The 23,968-nt window shown below is 42.2% G+C and overlaps 1 protein-coding gene across 13 annotated transcripts in view; it reads right to left on the bottom strand.

The window, feature by feature from the left end:
* Positions 1-23,968, bottom strand: part of agrn (agrin) — a 188,766-nt gene that overhangs the window by 103,537 nt on the left and 61,261 nt on the right. For 8 of the 13 annotated variants that reach the window (XM_049022950.1, XM_049022952.1, XM_049022957.1 and 5 more), the window contains exon 3: positions 5,940-5,978. The exons of 1 other annotated variant lie outside the window; for it this stretch is intronic. In XM_049022950.1, the coding sequence (XP_048878907.1) occupies positions 5,940-5,978 (39 nt within the window). Of the gene's footprint in view, positions 1-5,939; positions 5,979-8,667; positions 10,180-23,968 lie in introns of those variants that run through there. 4 more of the 13 variants (XM_049022959.1, XM_049022964.1, XM_049022963.1 and 1 more) reach the window with 1 other exon arrangement.

Genomic DNA, 23,968 nt, shown 5'->3' with positions numbered 1-23,968 from the left:
AAAAACTAGTTTCCCCAAAGTTCTTCCACTGTGCTGTGCTGCATCACCAAGGTAACCACTGGCTACGCCAAATCCACCACTTATTACTCCTCAGGCAGCTCTTCATTCAAGCCTCTCACTACAAGAAAAGTTTAATCACTCAGATTCCCCAGGTCTTAATAATATACTCCTTCAGCTGACAAGCATATTACTGCTAGAATTATACCAACATGGGCCGAGAGAAACCCTTAAAACAGCCACCATTTGCACAGTTTGCAGAGTGCCGCTCAGCTCCAGTAATTACCTTTAATCAACAGAGGAGTTTATTTCTTTTTGAAGCTGAATAGTGGCATGAATAAGCAGTACCTAGCAGTGCTTTGGTTAAAAAACACTTTAAAAAAATTCCCCAAAAATTTAGGAGACCTATTTTGCTTTCTAAATCCATATATAGAAATTGGTCTGCTTAACATTCAGGAATATAGCTCGCATAGGGAATATAATGTTAGAAAAAAATATCAAAAGCCTCCTTCCTCTCAAGATAAGACTGAACTTTAATCTGCAATATACACAGCAGCTGCTCAATGCCTGATGTCATTAAAAGACAGATGTTTCTGATTGGTTATGAGAGAAACAGCATGACCACATGATCTACTTTAGACTGAAAATCAACTAACTTCAGACATTTTTGCATTTATTGGTTGTTAAATGATTGCAGGCAAACTGAGATTTGATGGACGCCCACAAAGTTCAAATTTATTCTTAGCGGTTTATATTCACTATGAAGCAGATGTCCGTATGTCAACTGGTAAACATACATGCCCGAGAATATAAACGTGCGGGAACTGGAATATATTCATATTAGAAACATCAGCCATACATAAGCCTTAATGCGGAGCAATTGACCATACTTTGCAATCTCTATTACTGGAGGATTACAATATTTTCATCACGGATCTAACAAGCATCTAACCTCTAGTGTGCAGAGTAAGATTGTGAGTGAACCTGAGCCTGAAATCCTTATTTGGAACAGTCTAGAATAGGAGGGTCTGCCCACTGAGGGGAGGTTAGGCAGCGTGCGAAGAGTGATCAAAGAACGTGGTTACAGGGGCTCAGTGGGAGGGCACTGGAGTCCTGGATCGCAAAGTATTAAAACTAGACAGAAGGCAGCATTCTGAAGATTCGGGATCCAAGCAGCATTATGGCCAAGAATTGGCTGCTATGGTGCAGGGACTGAGCAGGCACTGAGACTGACGGCTCCTTTTTCACCAAGACTGTGGCATTATGTTCTGTTGCACAAAATGACTAAACATCAGACAGAGGAAAAACAAGAGTTTCTTACCCTCCATTAAACTATAATTTATGCTCTAAATTATGCTGTAAATGATTTACACAAACATGCATACATATGCAGTATGATATAAAATTCCATGTAAGGATTACTGTATATATAAGTGGTAGCTTTACTTCTTGAAAATGTTTCGCGCAGTTAATTAAACTCAAAATCCTTTTGAACTTTCAGCCCTCAAATGACATAATCTGGCAGATTTCTGACGTAAAACAACAGGCTAATTTGGAACAATTGCTATTATATCTCAGCACGACAAGTAATAATTATTGGGGATGGCATGGTATCAGACTTCAAATGGGAGCAAGATGATAATTAGGGAGAGCTTTGTTGCTCTGTCAGTTTTCAGCCAGTGATTAGGTGGCTTTTATTTGGAGGGATTTGGCTGCTGACTGTAGTCACACGTCCTACATTGTAAAGTTGCCGTCCAGTAGGAAAGAGAATAGATCACGAGATTCAAAAACCTCTTCAATATCCTGCTATTTTAAAAGCCTATTATATTATGTTGTATTAAACACCACAATACCCCTATGTCCTACCACAGTGATTTCAGAAACAGCAGAATCGTGCTCCATTGTTGTAAGACATACCCCGTGCCTTTTAGATTTCAAATAACATCTGCAAAAAAAGGCATTCTCTCTGCAGCTGTCCATTATACTATCAGACACATTATACAAGATGAAAACACCCGTTAGATACAGATCAGGGAGTACATGCGCTTACCTATATAATCTTTATGTTCAAAGAAAAATCAAGAGAATAGGACCAGGCTATTACGGACAGATTTAAGCAACAGAGAATATTAAATATATTTATAAGGCAATACATACCATTAGGTCCATATATATTTGGACACTGATACAAGTTTTACTATTTTACCTGTTTACTTATATATATTCCAACTGAAGTTGGGCATGGACATAAAGTGCAGACTCTCAGATTTCATTTTAGGGTATTGATGAGGTGATGCGAGGTTTGCATTTAGAAGATTGAGGTGTGAACATACAACATGCAGTCAAAGGAACTCAGTATGCAAGTGAAACAGGCCATCCTTAGGCTGCAAAAAAACCGAATAAAACAATTTGATAAATTGCCACAACGTTAGACGTGGTAAAATCCACAGTTTGGCACATCCTGAGAGTGAAATTAAGAAAGCATTGGTGAACTCGGCAACGTAAAAAGGTCAGGATGTCGACAGATGACAACAGTGGTGGATGATCGCAGAATCATTTCCATGGTGAAGAGAAACCCCTTCGTAACAGCCAACCAAGTGAACAACACTCTCCAGGAAGTAGATGTATCAATATCGGAGTCTACCACAAAGAGGAGACTGCATGAAAGCAAACACAGATGGTTCACTGCAAGATGCAAGCCACTCATAAGCCTTAATATTAGAAGGGCTGGATTGGACTTTGCGAAGAAACATCTAAAAAATCCAGCACGGTTCTGGAATAACATTCTTTGGACAGATGAAACCAAGATCAACCTGTATCAGAATGATGGAAAGAAAGAAGTATGGAGAAGGACTGGAACAGCTTATGATCCAAAGAACACTGCATCACCTGTAAAACATGGTGGAGGCAGTGTGATGGCTTTGGCGTGCATGGCTGCCAGTGGCACTGGGTTTTTAGTGTTTCTTGGTGATGTGACTCAGGATGGAAGCAGCCGAATGAGTGCTGAGGTGTTCAGAGACATCATGTCTGCTCAAATCCAGCCAAATGCAAGCAAATTGATTGGGTGGCGTTTCATAATATAGATGGCCAATGACACAAAACACATAGTAAAAGGAACCCAGGACTTTATTAAAGCAAAGAAATGGAATATTCTCGAATGGCCAAGTCAGTCACCTGATCTAAGTCCCATTGAACATGCATGTCACTTGCTAAAGACTAAACTACAGACAGAAAGACCCTCAAATAAACAGCAACTGAAAGCTGCTGCAGTATAGGCCTGGCAGAGCATTAAAAAGGAGGAAACCCAGCGTCTGCTCATGTCCAAGAGTTCGAGACTTCAGGCAGTCATTGCCTGCAAATGGTTTTCAACTAAGTATTAGAATTGAACATTTTATTTGCAGTTATATTTATTTGTCCAATTACTTATGAGCCCCTAAAAGGAGGGGATTGTGTAGAAAAATTACTTTAGTTTCCCACATTTTTATGCAATATTTTTGTTCTACCCACTGAATTAAATCTGAAAGTCTGGACTTCTACTGCATCTGACTCGTTTCTTTTAACATTTATTGTGTTAATGCACAGAACTTAAAACCTGAAAAACTTTGTCTCTGTCCAAATATTTATGGTTCTGACTGTACGTTAATACATAGTATTGAAAATAATAGTATTATTACATTGAAAATGGTTATATATCAGGCAGTTCCAGTACTTGAGGGCTATGAAGTGTATCCTTCCACTTTTTAATTACTTACTGCTAGTACTGGGTCAGAGCTTGGACACCTTACCTGGCTAATTGACAGCTAACTGCAAAATCTGCAAGTCTCAGCCCTATTCTAAGTAAACCATTATGACTGAACTGGAACCCTGTTCTGTGTGGCTCCTGGCTCTGGGATGCCTGTCATAGTGCATTTCTGTGACAGCAGCCATTCTGGCACTTCCTCTTGCTGGAGTAAAAAAGACCAAACTGGAAAGAGAACACGCCATGCTGTGGATTACCATAGACCACCGCTTCCCAATCCGGTCATCGGGGACCCACAGTGCCTGTTTTTGGGAGCAAACCTGGACTGTCTGGCAGGGAGCAAAAACCTGGACAGTCTGGCAGGGAGCTGGGAGGGAGCAAAAATAGGGACAGTCTGGTAGGGAGCTGGGAGGGAGCAAATATGTGGAGCGACTGTGTGTCCTTGAGGACTGGATTAGGAAACACTCCCATAGACTGAAAAACACAGCCTGTGATTAAAGCCTTTTATGAATTTAAACCTGCTGAATGGTTCAATAGTTCACAATAGACTCCGTTCTTAATTTGCTAATTCAAGTGACATAAAGTCACTAAAATACATACAAGGCCAAAGGACTCTCAGTCAAACAACAAGGCTTGTCCTTCTTCTCAGCCAAATAGCAGTCATATCGGTGTACCATAGATCAGAAAGTACACAAGCAAATGAACTGATAAGCAGCCTTTGATGCACTAAATAATAAAAACTCTACCCAGTAACCGTCTTACTGTCAGAGTATTTACAAACATGACTGTGGGGCACTCCCGTCCTAAGGATACCTTCCCATTCAGACACTACCAGTGTAAGCAGACACTCACACACAAAAAGGGCCTCGAGCAGGTTTCACATCAAAAGTGACATGAAATAGGATTTGCCGCCTTACAGATGTGTAGCGTGTTAGGAACTCAGAACTGCAAGACAGTAAAGGAGGTAGCACTGTGACCTTACTCCACCAGAGAAATAGGGCTGATTATTGACCGTACCATCTGTGTGTCAAATGATTCAGTGATGGATTTGCCACGACCCCCACCCTCCCCAAACACACACACACACACACACACACACACACACACACACACACACACACACACACACACACATAGTGTAGTGTACTACTCTGGGGTAGGGATGACTTCATCCTGCATCACATCATGGACAACTGGTAACTGAAGGCATGCAGACAGGCATGTCAGAGATACCTCTTGCATGATGTATTTACAGGAATAATGACAAAACATTTCTTAAATAACTGATTCAATTGACCATTTTCAAAAGCATGCAAAAGACATTGCATAAAGAATTTATTTAAAACAAAAAAGAATATATTCAAATTAAAATGTAACTACGCAATTTTTGAATATGTTATAAAGCCACACATGGATCAGAAGAACTGGAAATAATGCAACCAAGAACCAGAAATAAGAATCGTTATTTGAGAAGTGAAGTGAAAATGGCCGTCGGTGGGAGTTGCACGCAGGAATTTAACAGGAACTGATTTGAAGAATTTTATGGTAGCTCATTTTAATGTGGCAGACAAATACAGCGCCCATAAATTTTCCTACCACAGGTTGCCTGCTAATTAGCTGCCATTCATGTTGCGTTTATGATGCCCTTACACAGCACTGACGGCCTCTCAGAATGCACAGCGGCTTCGCCACCAGCCTCAGCATTATGCTCCAGTAAACTCCCTTTCATGTGCTGCCTCATCAATATTCATAGAAACCCATGAAACCAGCTGTTTTCCCCAATTAAAAAGTGTGGGGATCCACCATTTGGCAATAAATTGTTTTGTTTGTCCAATTACTCTTGCAGCTCAACAGCTTAAATTACCCCACTAACTGGGGAGATTAATACTGGGGAGCCTGGTGAGAGCGGGGGCCAAAGCAGACATGACAGGACTGGTGGTAGGGAGATACAGCCAGCTTCAGGGAAATACCGCAGTACATGTGTATTCAAGGATGCCTGGAATCGCCAGAGGCCTTCGCTGCTAAGTATGCCACAACCGCACTGCAAACAGATGAAGCTGTCAAAAAGTGTGCATCAAAGCTGAGAACTCCCTGCGCCTTTTGAATGTTAAATCCTTTTCAGGACCGTGGGCCATTCTGCCCCCACAGCAGAAAGAAGAGTGGGGCTCAGTAGCTAATAGTAGAGAAACCGCACAGGACTCACCATCAGGGGGCGACGCTGCAGTGAAGTGGACAGGTTTATCTGAAACAGTCCAACAGGAAACAGTTAGCTTCAACAGGAAGTCACAAAGCACATGACAGGTACTTTCACTGATGTTAGCAAAAATATGGCGGAATTAGCGTGCACCCAGGACAGCAGGGGACTTTGCGTTTACTCAACCTGTGAGATATTCATGTCTCACTTGCATGCGAAAAGTGGAAGTAGATTAAAATCAAAATAAAATATTGGCAACAATTATGTATGACACATCCCTATGAAGCAGTAATGCTGGGAAACAAGCAGTACTTTCATCTATCCTCCTCCTTCCACATCGCTCTGCCAAACAGAAGAACCAGTGTCCTTACATGCTTAGCAGTGGGACGGGAAGCAATAAGGTTAAGGCTACAGGGGGTCATGGAAGTCAAGTGGGAAAATAAAAATGAAACGTTATATCGTGATTGTCTCACTGTCCCTGACAAAAGGCAAACAAAGAAAAAGGTGTTTGTTTTTCAGATAAAACCCAGATGGACGGAGGTTGGGTAAATTTAAGCCCCCATCTCAACTTCAGTTTTCACTTCTCTGCAGCCATGGAGAGCAGAGGGCCAATGCACTGCATCTGGGTATTTCAGTAAGGAAGCTTTTTGTCGAAAAGGCTTCATTGTCATTTGCAGTGCTTACGGATTCTTGTATCACAAATGCAGAAAAACATTTCTGCAACCAGCCTAGACAACAAAAACAAACATAACTGCATGAAAGCGAAATATTGCTTGTGCTGTTCATACATTTGTTGGATATAGAAAAAAATTATATATCTGTGATTGTGCTCATATACAGTGTTTGTGCCCAGTTCCACATCCATAGTAAATATAGGTTTGGGTGTCAAAAACTTATGACACACACAGACAGCTACTCCACACAGGTATTCTTCAAAGAGCTTGCAGTAGATTTCCTTACATTTATAAGCTAAATTATATAAAGTTTTTTTTTTTCTGTGTGAAATTAACTCAGTTTGTACTTACAGTTAATGGCATACCGCTTGATTAGATCGGCCTATAACACAGTACTTTCCTCAGATAAATAAAACTTATTCACGACTGAACGGAAAAAGATGCATTTTAGTGCTTTAAATCCAGATGAAATACTGGCTCCTCACCCCACTGGGAAAACAACATAAGTAATTGAAAACCTTTAGGATGCTAATGGGTTCTGTTATGCTACCCGCAGCGCTGAAATACCTCCCTCACTACCTTTGACAAACGACAGGAGGGACAGGCAGCTGGGGCCTCCCGTCACAGAGGGATGGCCGAGGAGAAGCCTGCCCACAAAGCAGACACACCCAGCCCAGCTTGCCGACAAGTATTATTCTTATTGAGTCTTTTACCAGACATTTACAAGTAAATCACACAATGGGTTTACTATACATTTACACAATGTGCTATTCCTTCAAACAATTTAATATGATGTATTTAATGCTGAAGAACTTACTACTGGAATCACACTTCAAGACTATTAAACATAAATGCACGTTTTTGGTTGTATGTGATAAAAAAAAAAAAAAAAACCTTTGTCAGAAATGACAAATAAAGATGGTAAGAGTCAAATGGAAGATGCAAACACACCCTGCTGGAAACGATTATCATTATGCCTTGTAGCCATAAAGTAAATCCTTCCCACATTCATTGGGGAGTTAATCAGCATCGGCAGTACTCAATAGCTAAACATCAATTCATTATGACAATAGTGGAAGTTGATGTTGAAGACTCGTTTTCTACTTAGTAATTGTGATATAGTATCACGTTTTATACTGTTGCTACAGAAAAGAGAAAAGGAAAATCTCAGAGCAAATGTAAAATTTCCATTTAAATCCTCGGAGAATGGTCATTACTGAACTAGCATGCAAAATGTGACACAACAAAAATTTGCTGTTGAGTTTAAAATATGACCAGGAAACTGTACTGGCAAATACAGTAGCTTAACTAGACCTTCGGAAAAGAAAAAAATCAAAAGAGAGAGATTTTAATAAGCAGTACAGCTCAACAGCTTAGATGGTCCAGGTTGGTCATTAAAGTTCAGTAATGTGTCATTCCCATTCCTTGTAAAATATGAATCCTCTGATGCCCTTTCAGATTTGTGCTTTCATGTAGCTTGCCCCCATTTCTCACCCAAATTCACAGCTGAATCCTGAAGTCCCAACCCCCATGAAAACACACCATTAATACGACCACAGCAAAGATATATTCTAAATATTCTGATGAATGAAGCAATCCACCCAGCACAAAATATCATAATAATGAAGAATCAAAATTATTCAGAGAAACACATCCTAAAATAAAAATGAATGCAATTATTTTGTAAATGTGATAGTAAGATCGATACAGCAAAAATTCCCCAACTAGAGTGACCATTTATGACAAAATTGGATGAAATCTCTCCATAACACTGACTGAAAATACTCCCGCAAGCTGCATCACTTTATGGAGCTGGAGGTGAATTTAGTGTAGTACTGGAACATTCTGTGTTCACCATCGTCAGCCACAGTCTCCAAGTTAAACGAACAAGACGGGGGCAGAATTAAAACTTTTCCCAGAAAGCCTTCGTGCCATATGGCCAAGGGGGGAGACAACCTGCACGCTGAGTATCAGGTGTCACGCTTGCAGTCATAATCACACGCACATATGCGCACACATGCATGCACACACATGCACGCATACACGCACAGTGAGACACCTACAGTTGTTGAGGAAGAGGAGCACAGCAAAGCCGAGCGTGGAGGTGGCCAGCAGGATCAGGCAGATGTTGCAGGGGATCATGAAGTAGCGTACCACCAGCGAGACTTTGTGCTGGTACATCCTGTCTCGCTCCGGGGAAGCAATAGGGTACTGACAGCTGGTCATGCTCCACTCCACACCCCCGGGCCAGGGAGTGGGCGGATGAGGGGGCCCCAGGTTAAGGAAGGAGAGAAGGAACAAGAGAGAGAGAAAAAAAAATACAAAGCGTCCAATTTCAGCTCAAACTCCAGTGGTTTCCCAAGGAGGAAACTTCGTTAATGCTCCTTCCAGCAGTCACTGCGAGACGCTTCCACTGCGTTCCAGACAGAACAGGTTAATCCATCGCTGCATCCAGCTCCCAAAGGTGGCTCACCCACCCACTGCTGCCACATTCCCACATCCCCAGAAATAACGGTACTCCCAGAGCGAAGCATGGGGTGGAACACGACGGGAGTGACGATGCGGTTCTCAGCCGGCTTCTCCAGTCACTACTGTCCACGCACAGCTGTAAATGCGCTGCTGCTGGGAAGCCACACTGCCACTCACTCTCCTTAAATCCTCTCTAAGAAAAGGAGTAAATCTACAACTCCATATCTCACACGACGGGGAAAGCAGGGTGAAAAGAGTGAACTGTTCTGGCGCGAGCTCAGTCCCCCGATGTCTGACCCCTTACTCGTACCACATACCCCCACTTAGCCCAGCGACCCGGTCCTCCCCTTCAGCCTGGGGTGAGTGCAGTGATTGTCAAGATCTCAGAACTGAACAGTGATGCATCATGTGAGCTCCTGCTGGCCACCGAGGCAGAGGTTGTGGGGTCGAGTAGCTCCCGCCTCTTGACTGTGGTGGCACAGCTGGGGGAGAAGCTCTCTTTGTCTGCTTGCACGTCCCTGGGGGTCACATGTACGGCCCCCACTCCAATCACATAAATAGCAGCCTCCCTACTGGCTCATCTGCACATTAATTAGAACACAGATAGTGACCGGCGTCGCTGCACTTGCCAAACCATATGGCCTGAAGATCAAGCAGAAACTGCGCCCCACAGCCAAACCCTTTATTTTTTAACACCCCCCCTCCCTTTCTAATCCTAAGTTAAACTAATAGCCTGAATCTCCTCTTAACCTCACAGTGGCAACACACGCAAAGTCAGGGTTAACAAAAGCAGGTCACAGGAATCCCAGAGCTCAAGTCTGAGGGACAGTTCAGATCTCCACACAAGGGCCGATGCAAGGTACTTCACTGGGCAACTTCTCTCAATCAGATAAAATACCTGTATGCACTTTTATCAAGAAACAAATGACAAGGAAATGTGCATAGAAAAAAAAAGGTTTCTACTGAGTTAGGCTTTTCTTCATTTTCCTGACCCAATCCTGCTGAACAATTCCCTCACCAAAAAGGCAAGTGTCTTTTCTTCCTCGCAACAAAAGAGTTGTTTATCCTTTCAGAGGAAAGAAGCTCATTCAGAGCTTTTCACCGGCTTAGCTGCCCCCCCCCCCCCCCCCGCCCTCCACCTTGCCAGTCGCGTGTCTGCGCTCTCTGCTCCTGGTCTCTGTTCAAGTTGGTCCAGGGAGCCACCAAGCAGAACGTCAACTTCTTCACTGCGAAGCCCTGCCAAATGTCGCTCCAGTCACGGCCGGCCAAGTCCCCGCGTCTATGCAGCCCAATCAGAGAGCAGACCCGGGCTGAGCGGAAGTCGAGAAGGAGGACAGCAGGGAGAAGGAGTTGAAGCCAAAGGTGGGGGAAAACGGTGAAAGGCAGGATGGAGATGCTTGGAGCTCCCGCTCAGCCTCTCAGAGAAAGCGAGCAGCTCGAGTGCCGGTGAGCTTCGCCGCTGCTACTTCACAGCCTTCTGCCGCTTCCACCGGCTGAGAGGATGAGGAGAGGCAGAGCAAGAGGAGGAGAGAGAGCGGGGAGTGGAGGCGAGGCTGTCTAACAAAGAGAGAGAGTCAGTGGGGGAGGGAGAGGGAGAGAAAGGAGAAAGGGGAGGGAACAGGGAGTAACCGAAAGCTTTTGGGAATGCCGGCGTATGAGTCTGGAGAAAGTGAGCAAGTGGAAGCAGGGAGACAAAAGATAGATCAGATGAATAAATGTCACAAGTCTCTCGGCATGCTGCTGTTCTTTTGGAGGAAACAATCGCCTGGAGCTGAGGGGCCCATTGACTCCCCATTTGCAAATGTCAGATTCTGTTAAGGCATACAGAATAAGCAGAAGGCAGAGGCAGCAAACAGGCGCACATCTCCTTCATTCATTACAGGCATGTCAGGTCTGATAGGCCGAGCCTCCACCTTGAACATGGTGATTAGAAGTTGAAAGGGTCAGAATGTTAAATGTCAAACTGAACATCTGGTTGGATGATATCTTCATTTAGGATGTGGGTGACTTTTCAAATTATTGTTCATAAAGGCGCAGAATATTCGGAAATTGAATATCGTGTGCATGTCAGTCCATTCCATTATATCATGTCCCGAAATAGGATCCTTGCCTTTGACATATTCATCAGCTGGTGTGATATGGACTCATGAACTCCTGAAAACTCTGTGAAGGGGGGAATGATGCTATTTCCACTTCATTCACTGCTTTCATTTTGATGTCATCTGAGCTTGGGTGTGTGCTGCCCAGTCACTAATACCGTACTGTTAAAATCACTATCCATGAGTGAGTTGGAAGACTGGCAGCACCAAGTATGGGATTTTTATCTTTTTGTTGACCTACACAGAATGATGAGAAGAAAAGTAGCGCATATACCACGTAGTTCCGCATTTCTTTAGAATATAGATCCAGGTCAAAAAACACAGACATAAACACACACATACTTCAGCAAACATACGGCCACCATGTGTGATGAGGCTGTGCTGCACAGGATGATGAATATCTCAGCGCTCTCCTGCCTCCCATCAGAGGCTATTAATCTCTTCGGGCAGAGAGTTCTGTCTACAGGTCTGACCTCGTGGAATTATGTCCATTTGCAGCCACATGAAGGCGTCATTAGAGGCTCGGCCAGCTCAGTATGTGGGAAACTCTACACCCTGGATGCAGGAGACCACACACAGCTGAATGGCAGGGCCATTAATTTACATCAAGCTGGCAAGAAGCGCAGGACACAGCAGCCCGTCGTAATTGCATCTCGCCTCGAGGTCACAGGGACCAAACTGAAGCGTGCAGCTATACTGCCGCGACTCCATGTTTGAGGTGAAGGACGGGAAGCCGCCATGTTGGAGCACAGGCCTCGTGTGACCAAACAGTCTTGTTCGCAGCAAGGGAAACCATCTCTATGTCTCTCAAGGTAACGAACCTGTTGAAGTCGCTAACGAGGCAAAGACGTGTGAAAGGATCTGACCACACAGTTAAAAAACATCAAACTATATAACACCAACTGAAATTAGAAGACTAACAAATCTGTTTTCACCCAGACTAGGGTTGTTTGCGGTTATCCAAAAGTAATATGACAAGTAAAAGACATTAACAATTACAAGATGCAAGAAAGATAGTACCGGTATTGAACATGTGCATGCATGTACTGTATATTTGGACAGAAAATGAAAACAGTAATGTCCTCGTACAACAAAACTCTGTACGGAATGACACTCTAATCCCAGAATCTTACAAACAATAATAATAACAACAAACTGTACAAACAGCAACCAGAAATGGCAACCAACAATTACATCAATCAAGAATGGAGCACAGATATTGCACCTCGAGGTCACATCAATCATCCTCTAAAAAACAATCACCAGGCCACGTGGAGACAACAGACATCAGCGCGACTCATACAATCAAAGGTCATAGCAAATAAGATCAAGTCACACACCATCATCACAGAACAAACCTCACCAACAGAACAATCCACCAAGTATTTCCTTTAAGGTCAGTTTGTTGCAGAGGCGTCAAACGAAGGTGATACGCATCAGACTTCCCTTTTTCATCAGACAGGCCCTTTAAACATCGTAAAAAAATCTCTGTGGTATTCTAAGACGTGGGTAATTATATATGCATTATTTTGGCATGCAGATATATTGAAAGATAACTCCGGATATTGGATACACTCCAGAACAGTCAGTCTATCGTAAAAGAATATGTCTCTCACACATATGATCGCACCTGTTCAGCCCACGAAGTCAGCTGTGCCAAATAAATTTGTGCAAACTGACACAAAATGACTCACCCCAAGGCAATGCATGAAAGATTTCTTGCTTGTTTACCCTGTAGGGCTTCTGTGGATAAGTGATCAGCAGGATTTTATTGGCCAATAACCTTCTTACAATTAGGATATGGACGGTGATACTCCTACATCAATTTAGCAAGAGTAACAAGCTTTTTGTTTCACATTTCCAAAAGGGTAATAGCTATGTCTTATCAGAACTGTTTTCCTGTTTTACTTCTTCAAGTAAATAACCAAAGCATCAAATAGAAAATGGTCGTAAAGCAAGCCGAGGACAGATTTAAGGACATCTCTTTACAAGCGTCATAAAGTAGCAAGTGAGCTTGCATTTCTGTAGATTTTCCCCTGCAAGCTAAATAGTTTCAAGCTTTTCACAGTAGGGAAAACAGGCGACTGCAAATATTTCTGCATCACCTCCAGTCAATCACAGTGCACATCTGCGAGGGAGACACAGTGTGTTTGCGGAGGGGGGGGGGGGGGGGGGGGGGGATTCGGCCTTCCTCATCCGACAGATCAAAAAGAAAACAGTTTGGTGCTGTATAGAGATTAAAAGGCAAAGTTAAAAAAAAAAAATGGATCTCAGTTGATAATAAAAAAGCTAGGTCTTTGAACTTGGAATGCACCAGAAAAAGATTTACATAAAATTTATCTGGCTGCTCGGAAGACAGGCAGCACATAAAGAAGAAAAGCCATCAATACGAGAATGACATCACACAGTAGGATGGTGTGAACCAAATGGCGCAATCCAATGTTCTAACCCCAATATAGCAATTAACAGGGCTGGCCTCTCCTTTTTTTACAGTTCAGCATTAAAACAAGCAAAATCACCAAACCTTACAAGCAATTACTATGTGAGGAAGCAGAGCAAGAGGAGAGCTTCACATAGCTCTGAATACCATCGCTGTGTCTGGAGATCATTACTGTTTGGGAAAATGAAATATACGAAAGATACTTCTGCAGTATTTTCCTCCAAACACAGCGGTCTGAATCTGTACAAAGAGCATGCATGCTGCAGGTAGATCTCTGACAGGCCGGACAGTGACACACAGGTGTGACTCGCTGGAGGCGACCTTATCCCCCGGAGACAGTCAGCACAAGGTGTGATTCACGCAGAGATGAACAGCTGCGCTGGAATCCTAAGCCGAGACCCGGCTCAAGGTGAATGATCCGCACGTCCACATTAACTGGCAGAGCACCAGTCTGCACCCCCCCAGACAGAACAGCCACCTGACAGGACACGTTTTTCATAAAACATTCACCGTCGCCCCTGTACGTCTCCAGCCACCGTCCTGTCTGGCATCGCAGTGCCTGTGTGAGTTTCCCCAAGGGTATGATGCACACTGGATCTCTCCACCTCAGTGCTGAAACAGGTCCAGTCGTCAGGTTCTGCTATAGCAGCAAATCAGTTAATTAATATATTACAGAACCTCTGAAAAATATATAGAAATCCAAGCAGTGTAAGAAAGGAGGGTTAGATATCTAGAAGATGTAATGGGATTGGGGAGCAGGGATGACGGCCTGGAGCATCGTGTAGCGGCAGAGCAGGAGATCATTACGGTTCCAACACACACACACACACACACACACACACACACACACACACACACCCTAATTAATAAATAAAATGCGCAATCGTATTTCTGGCACAACCTAACAACTCAGTCTGGCGGCTAACCAAAGAGTCTCATTAACAACATTACTCAATATTACTCCACATTACTCCACAGACCCAATTCTTCAACAAAGAAGGATGTTCATTGGAACACTTGAGACTTAAGCACCACCTGTTTTCCATGATAAGTATTTTGGACAGATACAGTACATCCCCAAGGCTCCTACTTGGCAACCCACTGTACATCAAAACTAAGCACTTTCAACAGCTATTAAACACTTGTCTATTGTACTCTAAATTTTTAGCAGTGTGGCAAGGTAACGATGCGGACTCACATGCAGACTCTTACACAGTCAGACACGGAAAATACAAACGCTCTTTAACCAAAGTTTTGGGCACATTTTATGTGAAACAGTTTCACTTATTAAGGCCGAAAGTGACATGTTATTAGATACAACATTCTATTCATTTGCATTTGCGCTAATGAGCTTAGTCGCTGTCTCTATGCTCTCCTCCCTGTCAGGGCTGATCTCAGATGGAGGAAACAACAGGGAATATTAATTGCCACACAGTGGTTGCCATTTAACAGTCTTCTGAAAGTCAAGGATTTCAATAATTCATGTCAGCGATCACAGGCCTCCTGCAAGCTCTCTTTTCACTCCTGCTTTGGTTCCTTTTTTAAGCACCTTAATTTTCCAAGGAAAGAACAGCTTCAGAGCTCCTGCCAAAGATGACAGACACTGCTTTTCTGAGAAAGAGGAAAAAAGTGCACGACGACCGAGGTTCTGGAGATGAACCAAGTTCTCGTAATATTTCTCAAGCAGTGGTAACGTCAATCAAAGCAAAGGCAGCAGTTCCACATCTTATATTGTTCCAGACTTAAAGTTGGGAAATGTCAAGAATGGACTGTCACAACTCCACACGCACACACACAAAGAGAAGTTTGCTAGACTTACACACTCACCTTAGCATTTCAAAGCACTTAAAGTTTGCAGGGGGCTTTCATGCACTCTAAAAGAAGCCTTTCAAAGGTCACGCACCTCAAGTCACTGCCATAAATGCCTCAAAAAGATGGTGATTGCTTCAAGATATAATAGCTATAGCTTCATCACAACATAAAGAGGAAAATGTATTGCATACAGAGACTAATAGTGAAGTCAATAATATTGACAGACTATCTGGATCTCACTCTACGACAGAAAGCCTCTTCATTGAAAAGTAACATTTAAATTAAACTGATTCTGTGGATTACTTTCAGAATCACAAAATGTCAATAACTGTATTTCAATACGTTTATATAATCAAGGTAAAGCTATACAATCTGATTCCTCAAATATGGTTTGTAATCATTATTTCTTTCAGCTTTGGACTTCTGCTCTTCAGACATCTCGCAACGAAATGTGCTGCCACTCTGCCATTGAGTCGCACTTCTTCTGTCACCAGAAGCCTCCAGCTTTTGGATAATGCTCCACAATAACAAGGACGTCTTTTAGACGTGACAGTGACAACGTCCATCAAACAGGCATGAGTCAATCCATGAATGAACCAAACGATTATGAATTGTTTCAACATAAATGACAGTGACGAATTACAGAGACTGTTAGGAGGAAGGAAGGATACAATCATCCACATGCATTAGCACCCATCAGAAAAGGCAATGCAGGGAAGGCTAAATGGAAATGAAATCCATTGGGCCGTGAAGTCACTGACTGCCCAGATGACACCGGGATGAGGAAAGTCTATTAATAGAGCAGGACTCCAAAAGCAGAGGAGTACCTGCATTGACCAAGCAGAAAAGTCCTGATAGCCTTTATGCCCCCCTTCTGACCTTGAATGTGCTCTTTAACTGGGCCACCAGGGGGCAGCTGCAAAGCAGACATCTCAATGAGTCACACTGGCTAAGATTTCGATCTATGGGCTTGGCAGCTATTGATCCTAGACATCATAGGGGGTGAGAGGTGGATTTCAGTAGGAGTGTGATAAGCATCGTGTTGTAGTTAAGCACTCTACTCAACCTATCTCCACTTACAAACTGTATTATTTAATGATATAATTATTAATATTTATGAATTTGTTTGTTTGTTTTAAATCATTCACTGTATTGCATTTGTTCATTCTTCATTCATTCTATACCGCTTGTCCTAGGCAGGGGGTCTGAAGTCCATCTGGGAAATAATGGCTGTGAGATTGGGAATAAACCAGGATGGGGCAGCAACCCATTACAAGGTGCTCCTGTACGCACGCACGCACACACACACACACACACACACACACACACACGAGTAATACTAGAAGTAGTAGGAGTACCAGGAGCAGCATTACATAGTATTATGATTACTGTTTTTTTTTTTTATTGTCTACACCATGTAATATATTTCAATTCCTTATACCATGTAATTTATATTTGAATTGCACTGAATTTCGTAATTGAAATGAACTGAAATGGGGAAATAAAAAAGAACAACACAAATGCTGATTGCAGTACTGTATCTTGAAGGACATGGAGACAGGACTGCAAAGACGACACAGGATTCCTAGAAGGAGCAGTGGAAAAGCAACGAAGGAGATCGGTGAGGAGATCAGGACAGCCTTCACCAGAGTGCAGAGCCAAGTGAGAGGGGGAAAAAACTAGATGGAGGGAAAGAAGTGGGAAGGACTGAGAGAAAAACACGGTGGAGGAACAGACAGACGACAGTGAGTGAGTGTGCAGGAGATGGTGGAGGACAGGGTGAAGGATGAGATGGAACGAAGAAAAGAGAGGGAGGGAGAGAGCAGAGAGATGAGAAAATGAGACAGAAGGTGAAGTGAGAGAGAAAAGACTTAATGAAAGGAGAGGGTATACTGAGCCAAGGAAGGGGAGGGAGTCTCTCTGCCATCTAGAGAAACCCCCCCTCACCACTAGAAAAAGTGAATGATGTGATATCATGAGCTACTATGGGGTATGAAGAAATACAGCTGTGAAAAAAATAAGAGACCACAGCCTCAACTTCAGTTTCACTCATTCCTCAATTTATGGGTGTGCGTCTGTATAAAATATACATTTTTTTTGCAAATTCCAGCCTGCCTCTTCCCTGCTTCTCATTAATGAAGCTCTTCTTCCTTGCTTTATGGGTCTTCAGTCCTGCTTCTAGGAGCCTGTTATGAATTGTCCTAGCAATGCACTTCAAACCTTAATGTTTCCCATTCCTTTTGAAGGTCACTTGAGGTCATCCTCTGATTTATGAGGCACTGTCAGGGGCACTAAGATGGTCATTAGAAAGTTGCTTCTGCCCTTTACCTGACTGGTTTTTGGTCATTACCAGTGTCTCCTGCTTCACCTTGTTCTTCTGTACTGCTGTCTTAGAAACCTTGATCGAACCTCGAGTTTTTCCAGAGCTGTATATATCTGGCCACTTACAAAACATGGGAAACACACTTCCCAAGGCCGTATCTCAGCTTTTTAGTTTCAGTGAGACTCTACCTGGACCTCTGTATCTTCCAGCAATTTAAACAACAAACTGACACTGCAAAGCATTTCAGCTGTAGCTAATCAGCAAGCATGGAAATAAGCCCGAGATTCAACTAGTTTGAACTAGAAAACGAGTGAAAAACCACTGCAGAATACTGAAAGCAATAAATGAACAAATGAATTCATAACAACAAATCATATTTTGTAGAAATTTTTAAGTTCAAAACAACCCACTTGATATTCACCAGTCATTGAATCAGGTGGGCAGCAAGCTAAGGATTTTTTTTTTCTCTTGGATTCCTCTGCACTCGCTCTTTATTGTAAACATCACATTGAGGTGTTTGAGTACAAACAAATTACAAATTAGGTTTGACTTCAAGTCCATGAGTTGACTTCTTCGGTATGTTGCTTTTTAGCTTTGCATTACATTTATTTATTTACCAGGCTCTTTCAGCCAAAGCAACATACAGTGATTTTCCACTGCTACCCAGAACTGAGCCGCACTGCAAACTGACAGGTTTTCTTTGTAAATTATGCAAGCCGTACTCAAACCGGACCCGGAAAGGACACGGCCCTACTAGCAGGGCCAAAAGAGTGAATAAACCGAGCTGATTGGGTCAGCACCTTTTGATTGGTCAAAATGCAAGAAGGTATTGGTGTGTTGTGCACGGATTATCTGTAGGAAGAAGGGTATATTCTATGTATTATTCGTTATTAGTAGCATCACCCATCACAATGTATCAGTACATTCCCGATAACTCAAATTTGGAAATTGTCAACGTCCTACGTAAAAAGTACTACATGAGATGCATTTGTAATACAAATTTATGCAAGCGAATGCTAATTCCACTAGTGTTTGATGCTAACGTAACGCAGTGATTCTCACAGACTTGCTAGAGGAAAGTAGCACATAGTAAACCATGATGTACACAGCGTGAACAGTAAATAAGCGTCCCTTTGGTTTTATGTCATGCTGCTCTCCAAACCCGGCAACGCCTTTAAAGAGCCAACCATTCTGCAGTGGAAAACCGAAGTGAGCTGGAACCGCGTTGTTACTATAGCCTCTCTTTGTGGAACAACATGAGTATGTCTTGATTCCTGTATGCCACTGGAAAAGCGCGAATATAATCAAGAAAGTAGGATCAACCAGTCCCTAGAGCAATTGCTGTTAAGGGCCTTGTTCAAGAGCATAGCTTTAATACTGTTGACCTTCTGATCACAAGTACAGCATCCTAAACTGCTCAGCCACACACCATCCCGCTTTTGGCTTGCCTCCTTGGTTCCTTTGCTTTCTAGCTTTGCGGCTGTCCAGAAAATACATTTGTCTGACAGACAATGCAGTAAGGAAAAATGATTCCATACAGTGTATCCTGCCTGGTGTAATAAACTACCCAGTTATATCTGTGAAACTTGACACTATGAACCAATTAAACGCTTTGAACCAGGTTGCCAGATATAGCATTTCATCTTTCTGTTTGTTTTAGGTTTACTTGCCCAGTGTTACACCATTTATATTGTCGATTACTTCCTCTCTTCCCATCCCATCTATTTTCCTGCCGTATAGGCTTAAAAGTTTTAAAAGAGTTCAGTTAGACTATTATAGTGTTAATTTTAGGGCAGCCGCGATTAGACGACGTAGTCGATGACGTCGACGTTGATATTTTATATCGATGCATCTTCTTAAGAATAATTTTAATGAAAATACTATTATGATTTCTAAAACGCTTCAATTTATTATAATACATGTTTTCCTTTAATGACATTACGCGGTTAATGGGTAGTTCAAATTATAACAAAACAAAAAGATGGTTTTTACACTGTGCAAAGTTCGATGGCATGCTACACGGGCACCAGTGCTAAGGACAAGGGAAAACACACAGGCGCTGTTCTGGACTGTCAAAATAATAATAAAAAACAATAATTAAAAAAACACCCTACGTGTTATCTACTCATGATTAATAAATTTACATTAGTTCAGAGAGTTTGTCTAATATTGTTTGTCCTTGTAGCTGCTAAATACACTCATTATTAAAGCCATAAAGTTGTCCGCTACCTTAGACTCTCCATTGAACAAATATTGGAGAAAATACTTATGCTAAAATCTGGATTTATGCTGCGTGGATTGACGGTGCCAGTATGTGTTCATGCATTTGTTGGGACCAATGTCATTATGGAAAACGGATATTAAATAAAAGAAAATATTTCTCGAAAAATATAAACTGTCGAACTTTGATCAGCAAAAAGTACCGCCACACCACCAGCAACCTTTTATCTTGTTTATCCACAATATCTCCTCTTTTAAAAGATGTTGTGGTTGCTCTGTTGTCCCTTTCTTGACTTCAATGCTTATCGCTTCCATATGATTTACCAAAACAGTCGCATGTGGCATGCTCTGCAAACCGAATTTAATAAGCATAAGGAAACACCGAATTTATACAGATGACTAACTTTTGGGCGTCACGATACGCATCTCATTAACATTTTATACATACTACTCATTTGCTTATCGAACTGTGGGCGAAAATAATCTCCGCTCAATGCCGAAAAGCCTGCATCTACTATCTAAAGCCCTCCAATAACAAAGTTAGTTATTGTCAATATAAAATTAACTTAAATTAAACTATTTGTTTTTCTGGAAGAAAATTAATCGTTCCAATTAATCGACAGAAATAGTCTACAGATTAATCTAATAGTCGTTTGTGGCAGTCATACTCAAATACTAACTCACTGCAAATGAAGACATCTGGATATCAAACCATCATCAAATATAATTTCGTTGTAAACTATTTAACATATAGAACACAACCCTAGTTTATTCAGATATTCAAGATTCTTTCTCTCTAGTTTCTTCCTCTCCTTGGCTCCTACTGATACAGTAGTATAGAAAGAAGCTTGTTTTGTATTTCTCATACAGGAGTATGGTCAAAACTGAAATAAAAGATAGATTGCGAAGAGGTACTATAAATAATGTCATGTTTAGAATGAATCCCACATAGTTCCTTCACTTAGCTATATAAACAATTATGACTGGCTTTACGTAATAGCTGAGAATTGCACATGCCTGAAACCAATGTGAAACAGACACTTAATGAAAAATTTCAAAGTTGTCTGGCAAATCTGTCCAGTGAAGGAGGCCAATTAAATGACATGGGGCAGCATCGGTGGTGATGCAACAGTACACCAACAGTTTGTGATATATTTTTTTTCAAAAAAAAAGACCTGCCCAAGCACTTCTCCAGACATTTCACACCACTATACCAACCAGTGCTTTCAGCTCTGAAAGACGAATCTCTCTAGCTGTGAGCCTCAAAAATTGACAAGGTGTCTGTGAACCACAAAATCTCATTTATCTGACTATGATTTTGCAGCGACCGTGAATATTTTGCATTGCATTGAATGTCAAGAGCCTTTCCAGTGATCGAAAGATGGTTGCGGGTTTGAATCAAGATCTTGTATTTTTCTGCCTTTGTCTCCTTTTCTGTTCACTTTCTCAACAACAGACTTCAAGTACAACTGCAAGTGGTGCTATCTCCATAAATTCCCCAATGATTTCTCCATTGTCAGGTGCCTTGACAGTGAAGATGAATGTGAATATGGGAGGCTTATGGAGGACTTCATCACAAGGTGCAGCAAGGAATTCTCTTCCTTAACATCAGTATGACAAAAAAGAGTTGGTGTTGGACTCCTATCATGCCATAGTGCCTATAAGACCAGTCCCAGAAGTGGAAGTGAAGATGGTGTGGTCATACAAGTACCTGTGGGTCCACTTAAACAGCAGGCTGGAGTGGATAGACATCATAGATACAAATACAGCCAGAACAGGATATTCTCTTTGAGGAAGCTAAGGTCTTTCAACATGTTCATCAAGAGACCAGAAGAGAGAGACATCCATTCACAGGCTTCTAAATCAACTGAAGGTGACTTTATTACAGAACAAAACTTACAACAGGGTAGTAAACTGAAGGACCATCAAGGTTCAAAACATGGCACAGGAAACATCAGTTAGGAGGCGATAGGGCTAACTATAGCACTGGGTGAAGTAGAGCAAACCACAATGCGAAATACTAATACTGACACTGACATCCACAACCATGTACACAGGCAAAACAGTAACAATAGCTGTCAGACAACGAGGGCAAGAGTAGGTACTTTCTGTACAGTATATACAAAGGTGATGAGGCTAAACAAGGAACAGGTGCGAGTAATAAATCACTTAACAAGCACATTAGGACTAGGCACAGGGAGGAAGACGGGAGGGCCAGCGACATCTGCTGGCCAAATTGGAACATGATGGACATGGTAGGGACAGATCCTGACACTACCAAGGATGTTCTGCCAATTGTAGCAGAAAGTGGTCTTATGGGATAACAAACTGGCTACACTAATCAGTCAGGAGGGTTGGTTCTGTTACGGGGCTAAATATGTGCACCAAGGAGGCAGTATTTGAAATATGGATGATGCCAAAATTGCACATCTCCTTCATAATGTGAAATCTATATACCTTCAGGCATAAGGCAGTTGTAATTCAGCATTATTCTGAATCAGAGAAGGTATACTATATGTACAACAACGAGCCATCTATCCAATCATCCCTTTATCAATCAATCAAATCTATATACAGTATCCATCCAGCCATCATCCATCCATCCATCTCTCCATTCACCTAACATCTGTTTTTTGTCCTGCCTGTACTATTCATCCATCCATCCATCCATTTTCCAAACCGCTTATCTTACTGGGTCGCGGGGGGTCCGGAGCCTATCCCGGAAGCAATGGGCACGAGGCAAGGAACAACCCAGGATGGGGGGCCAGCCTGTACTATTCAGTTAAATTCAACTTATTTTTATATAGCGCCTTTTATAACAAGTATCCCCCAATGTACATGACATGCATGTGTTGTGATACCTGCAACATTTACAGAGAATTATTAAAAAGCAGGGAAAAGGGAGACAACGAAAGTAAAGATAGAAAGCCAGATGACAACGGAGGAGGGGAACCAAAAACTCCCAATTAGGGGGAAAAAACACCTCTGGGCATAAAAGGTCAACTGGCTGCACCCCCACCCTGGCATTCTAACATTAGAGAAATTGAAAGAGTGGGCTTGCTTGCTAAAAGCAAACTGCAAACCGTGGTCAAGGTCAAAGGCAAAGTCCATCGGTGAGTCAGTTCGCCATGTTGGCCTGTGTAGGGTGGCAGATTGAAGTCTGCACCCACGATGTCACAGTTCATAAGTCTATGCTTGCACTCATGCTCTTTGTGTTATATATGATGCTGTGCTGCCAGAATCCCACACTTGGAATAGATAAAGTACATCTATCTATCTCTGCCTGAATTGCTTCTATATGTATTCCATTGTATCAACTGTAAACGTCACCTAGTGCCATCTTCCTGCTCCGTCAATGTGATCTTTGTCTCCTGGTTCTCCCCACTGACTTCTGGTCTCTAGAGACCATGTTCTGGACAGATGACATACAGATATATACACAGCCCTGAGATACCCATTCCATCATTCATTCCACATTATGAGGACCTCAGCCCTGCGTAGCCGGTCCCAGAAGGCCCAGGTTTGTCAGAGAAAATGGCGTGGGGGTAGCTTAATGGGGGGAAGGGAATCAATCGATTGGACAAGAGCCTGCTTTGTCATGCAAGTCTTGTTCTAAATTCAGTGAGCACCAGATGTGGAATCCACTCAGCATTCTACTAGATGAAGCACATTGTCCTCCAGTTCCTCCCCCCAGCTACTAAACCACTGACTGCCAATATCTGTATATGCCTTTAAAAAAAGATGACAGACTAATTAGCCAAAACACAATCTTTATCGTATTTTGCTCAGTGTGTGGTCATAGCAACTGCCCCTCATGGGTAGAGCTTATAGATGCCTAGATGCCTCCATGTATCAGCCAAAAGTGATCGCTAGGTTTTACTAAATTCTTATTTTTTTAGTTTAATCGCATGTAGCTGCCTCACACAGGACAGAAAAGGGCTAAGAATACTGCGGGAAACTGGGTCACATATTACGTTAGATTTTAAGGAAAAAATACACAT

This window comes from Brienomyrus brachyistius, chromosome 8, assembly GCF_023856365.1.
Source record: "Brienomyrus brachyistius isolate T26 chromosome 8, BBRACH_0.4, whole genome shotgun sequence".
NCBI lineage: Eukaryota > Metazoa > Chordata > Actinopteri > Osteoglossiformes > Mormyridae > Brienomyrus > Brienomyrus brachyistius.
The sequence above is the reverse complement of the archived record's forward strand: the minus strand, read 5'-3'. Positions and strand labels throughout refer to the sequence as shown.